Source organism: Nansenia antarctica (assembly GCF_963989245.1).
Source record: "Nansenia antarctica genome assembly, contig: SCAFFOLD_181, whole genome shotgun sequence".
Classification (NCBI taxonomy): Eukaryota; Metazoa; Chordata; class Actinopteri; order Argentiniformes; family Microstomatidae; genus Nansenia; species Nansenia antarctica.
In genome coordinates, this window is record NW_027663169.1 from 16,816 (window position 1) to 22,082 (window position 5,267).

Below are 5,267 nucleotides of genomic sequence, written 5' to 3' on the forward strand. Positions count from 1 at the left end.
GACCAAAGAGACATTTTGTCGATTTGTGATACAGGTTTTTTATAGGATGCATAGGATGCATAGGATGCATAGGATGCATTCAATCATAGGATGCATTCAATCATAGGATGCATTCAATCCATTAATCCATTAGGATGCATTCAATCCATTAAAAAAAGACATTTTGCCAGCAGTTTTTTTTTATATCTAGATTGAGTGAGGGAAACATTGAATAAGAAGCTGGGGTTTACCATTTCATTTGTTTTAACTGGGAAATAATTGCCTGGTTTTGCCATTCTTCTATTCGTCTAGTGAGAGTGAGGGAATGTTTTGCCATTCTTCTAGTGAGAGTGAGGGAATGTTTTGGAAAGAAAAAAGACAACTGTACTTAATAGGTTTACCTTATTTTTGTTTACAAAGATTTGCTAATCTTAAGACCTTAACATCACCCTCTAGTCAGACTGAAAAGGCTTGTATCTTTATTATTATTATATCTTTTTTTTTCTCTATATATAATCTTCACCCTTTTTTGCGCACAATGGCAAATATTTCCTAATTGAAACTGTGCTGTATATTTTTAATAGTTGTAATTGTTTTATGAATCAAGTACAGTATATGTGAAAGTTAAAAAAAAGGCGGAAAAAAGTTTTTAGTTGTATTTGTAAAGAAATCTCCACGAAATCAACATGCCCAAGAGAAAGCAGGCTGGAGGAGAGGGGGTGGTGAAGGACGAGCCCCAGAGGAGATCAGCTCGGTTATCGGCGGTGAGAAAGCCAGCCCCAGCCAAGGCTGAACCAAAGGTGAAGGTAGCCAAGGCAGCCAAGAAAGAAAAGGCTGTGATCGACAAGACCGCGGACAGGAAGACCAAGAGCAAGGTGAAGGAGAACGCAGAGGCCGAGGCTAACGAGGAGAACCACTCTGAGAATGGAGACGCCAAGACCAACGAGGTGGAGGATGCTCCTGAGCCAGAGAAGGAGGAGGCCAAGTCTGAGTAGCAACACTGCCGACCCCCTGAACCCTAACCCTTGACCCCCTCCCCCCAGCCTGCCCCTAGTCTCTCACGTGGTTTCCCCTCCAAGGCGTATTCTTAACAGAGGAATATTTTTAGCAATGATTTTATAAGTATCCGTACAGATTTTTAGCACAAAGCAAAGCTGAATATGGAGCGCCTTGCAGACTTGCAGTGGTCATATCAAGTGTCTGCAAGCAAGATGATGAACACACAAAAATCTTTTTAAATGGCATTTCATGATTGTTGAAGGCTTGTTTGGTGTAGGAAGTGTGTCCCGGGCCTTATTGGCTATGTTGTGAGTTGTGTGTTGCTGTGTTTTCTCCCCCTGACCTCCTGCCCCCCCTTAAGCCGGGCATAGACTGTGCGATTTGTCCACGATTTCGCCACGATTTTGTTGTCGCAGACTACGTCGCGTAGTCGTAGAGACATCCTAGCGTCGTAAGGCCAAGTCGCACAGTGTGAGAGAGTCAGCGATCAACGACTAATTGCTCCTACGTTCTAAAGACGAGGCTACGACCTGCCGACACATTTCTGGCAGGTCAGAAATTTTTGTCGTGGCTCGTGAAGTGTGGGTGGTCCTAAAGTTCACAATCGAACTATTTCAACAACTGTACAAGTCGCGTCACAAGCAATCGTGGATGTCAATCGTGGCTGAGAGCAATCGTACAGTGTGAGCACGCACGTCGTAATGTCTGATCAAGTCGGAGACGGTAGGACTGAAACTTTCAGTCGTGCAGTGTGAGGGGTTCACCGACATAACACCGCACAGTCTCTGCCCGGCTTTACAGTTAGACCTTTTAGGGCCCCCCCAGTTCAATTTTGTGTTGTTATTATAGTACATAACATTGGTTCCGCCCTATGTTGTTGTACCCGGACCGGGGGACCGGAGTTAGAGCTAGAGAGTGTCTGGAAGACGGATGTGCAACGTGTTATTAAAAGCCAGTTAAGAAACCCCAGCCTGTTTATTCCTAGTTAGGAATACTGGAAACAACAAACATAACATGGTGTCAGATAATGGGACTGGCAACGCGGAGTTCATCGACTTATGAAAAAGGAATGTGCTGGATTCCGAAAGCACACATCTGCGGACTGCTAGCAAGAGGAGCGTCACGCGAGCATGTCTAGCGAGAGTGGAAGCTAATGCGAGTGAAAACGATTCGAACAATCAACAAGGAGACCAAGAAAATCCTGCACCCGTAGTGTTCCCCATCATGGATAAACTCAGTCCTCCCACACCCATGCAGTTCAGTGGCAATCTTGCTGATAATTGGAAGAGATTCAAGCAGAGATTTAATATTTACTTGGCCGCGAGCGGGGCGGGGGGAGGAGATGAAAAGCTAAAAGCGTCTATATTTTTGCATGTAATAGGAGAAGATGCATTGGACATTTACAACACCTTTCAAATAGATGAGGGAAATTTAACATTGACTGAGCTAGTGACAAAGTTCGAGGAGTACTTTGTGCCCAGTAAAAACGTCACTTTTGAGAGATATAAGTTTTTCTCTGCTGCTCAGAAGACAGGTGAGAGTTTTGATCAGTACTTAACTGAAATACTTACTTTGAGCAAGTCATGTGAATTCGGAGATTTAAGAAACTCATTAGTCAGAGATCGAATAGTGTGTGGGATTCCTGATAATGGGCTTAGAGAAAGATTACTACGTGAACGTGATTTAACGCTAGAGAAAACAGTTCACATGTGCAGAGCAGCAGAAACCACTCGCGCACAAGCAAAGGAGCTACGCATGGATGAGTCGGCAGCAGTGCATGCCGTGAAAAGAGAGGGACAGCGCCCAAAACAGTTTGGAAAGCAAAAGCCTACAGAGCAAAGTCCCAAGAGTCCAAACAGTAGACTCTCTGCCTCTGTCCCCGTCCTCACCCTCGCTCCCTCTCCCTCTCCCTCGCTGCCTCTGTCCCCGTCCTCACCGCTGAGTTCCTGCTCACAGGCATCCTACAGCAGAGACTGGACCTGCACACCCATGCCCTGTCAGCCCCCCAACCCCCCCCACCAGGGGGCAAAGGTCAGGGGAGGAGCAGGAAGAAGACGTAAGTCACAGTGACATAAGAGAGACAGTGCCCTCGTGTGGCGGAGTACCGTAGTACACCCTCCTGTACAGGAACCAGAATCGGAGGTGGTTTTTTACTAGCTGGTTAAATAAAGAAACAGGAAACACACAGGAAAATAATAATTCATCTGTATATGGGAGAGTGAACCCATGTACGATAGACTAGATAGAGAATGTAGTGGACCTAAGAAAAGACAATGTATTTCTCTGTATACGAGAGAGGTAAACAAAAAAATTGTAAAGAAATGTGTGGTAGAGAAAATGCTCTACATCAAATTATAGAGGGGGTTTTTTTGTAGAGAAGAGCAGAGATTTATGTGGGTTAGCACTGCTGTTCAAAGCAATGCAGGATATAACGTATCGCCTATCCTATTCATCGCTCGCTCTCTCTTTCTCTCTCTCTCCCCCTACCCTTTTCATCCCTCCTCTATCTTCATCTAATTCATAGCCATCCTTTCTCTCTTGTGTAAAGATAACGGGTGTATATAGGACGTATTTTATGAGGGTAAGCTTGAATACACCACAGTGTCTATCAATCAGTCCTTGCTATTCACAACTGTGACGGTTTAAAATACACACTTTATCGCCTCCATTACCTGAGAGTGAAGATACATCCACACACCATTAATAAAAGACCTACACCGTTGATTGTTTTAATGCTACTCGTCCGTCTTGATCTGTGTAAGAATTCTAATGTAATTTACCTGCCAATGTGGAGGCAAGCATATGCCTAGGTCATGTCCTGCTTATGGAAAAGTCTGCCACAAGTGTGGGAAGGATAACCACTTTGGGAGGTATTGCAAAGCTGAGGCTTCAGGGATGAAAGTGGACACAGTGGAAGAAGAGCCAGAGGATGATACAGGTTTTTTATAGGATGCATAGGATGCATTCAATCATAGGATGCATTCAATCATAGGATGCATTCAATCATAGGATGCATTCAATCCATTAATCCATTAGGATGCATTCAATCCATTAAAAAAAGACATATTTTTTTTTTAGAGAAAACAGTTCACATGTGCAGAGCAGCAGAAACCACTCGCGCACAAGCAAAGGAGCTGCGCATGGATGAGTCGGCAGCAGTGCATGCCGTGAAAAGAGAGGGACAGCGCCCAAAACAGTTTGGAAAGCAAAAGCCTACAGAGCAAAGTCCCAAGAGTCCAAACAGTAGACTCTCTGCCTCTGTCCCCGTCCTCACCCTCGCTCCCTCTCCCTCTCCCTCGCTGCCTCTGTCCCCGTCCTCACCGCTGAGTTCCTGCTCACAGGCATCCTACAGCAGAGACTGGACCTGCACACCCATGCCCTGTCAGCCCCCCAACCCCCCCCACCAGGGGGCAAAGGTCAGGGGAGGAGCAGGAAGAAGACGTAAGTCACAGTGACATAAGAGAGACAGTGCCCTCGTGTGGCGGAGTACCGTAGTACACCCTCCTGTACAGGAACCAGAATCGGAGGTGGTTTTTTACTAGCTGGTTAAATAAAGAAACAGGAAACACACAGGAAAATAATAATTCATCTGTATATGGGAGAGTGAACCCATGTACGATAGACTAGATAGAGAATGTAGTGGACCTAAGAAAAGACAATGTATTTCTCTGTATACGAGAGAGGTAAACAAAAAAATTGTAAAGAAATGTGTGGTAGAGAAAATGCTCTACATCAAATTATAGAGGGGTTTTTTTTGTAGAGAAGAGCAGAGATTTATGTGGGTTAGCACTGCTGTTCAAAGCAATGCAGGATATAACGTATCGCCTATCCTATTCATCGCTCGCTCTCTCTCTCTTTCTCTCTCTCTCCCCCTACCCTTTTCATCCCTCCTCTATCTTCATCTAATTCATAGCCATCCTTTCTCTCTTGTGTAAAGATAACGGGTGTATATAGGACGTATTTTATGAGGGTAAGCTTGAATACACCACAGTGTCTATCAATCAGTCCTTGCTATTCACAACTGTGACGGTTTAAAATACACACTTTATCGCCTCCATTACCTGAGAGTGAAGATACGTCCACACACCATTAATAAAAGACCTACACCGTTGATTGTTTTAATGCTACTCGTCCGTCTTGATCTGTGTAAGAATTCTAATGTAATTTACCTGCCAATGTGGAGGCAAGCATATGCCTAGGTCATGTCCTGCTTATGGAAAAGTCTGCCACAAGTGTGGGAAGGATAACCACTTTGGGAGGTATTGCAAAGCTGAGGCTTCAGGGATGAA

At 44.7% G+C, this 5,267-nt stretch overlaps 1 protein-coding gene across 1 annotated transcript; it reads left to right on the forward strand.

The window, feature by feature from the left end:
* The first annotated feature begins 625 nt into the window (after positions 1–625).
* Positions 626–1,038, forward strand: LOC308175246 (non-histone chromosomal protein HMG-14A-like). The gene has a single exon (XM_080550950.1). It carries the CDS (start codon positions 666–668, stop codon positions 972–974), a length of 309 nt encoding a protein of 102 aa, XP_080407076.1. The 5' UTR covers positions 626–665; the 3' UTR covers positions 975–1,038.
* The last annotated feature ends 4,229 nt before the right edge of the window (positions 1,039–5,267 follow it).

Bases quoted from the DNA above. Each gene is read 5' to 3' on its own strand.
- LOC308175246 (XM_080550950.1), top strand. From the start codon at position 666: ATGCCCAAGAGAAAGCAGGCTGGAGGAGAGGGGGTGGTGAAGGACGAG.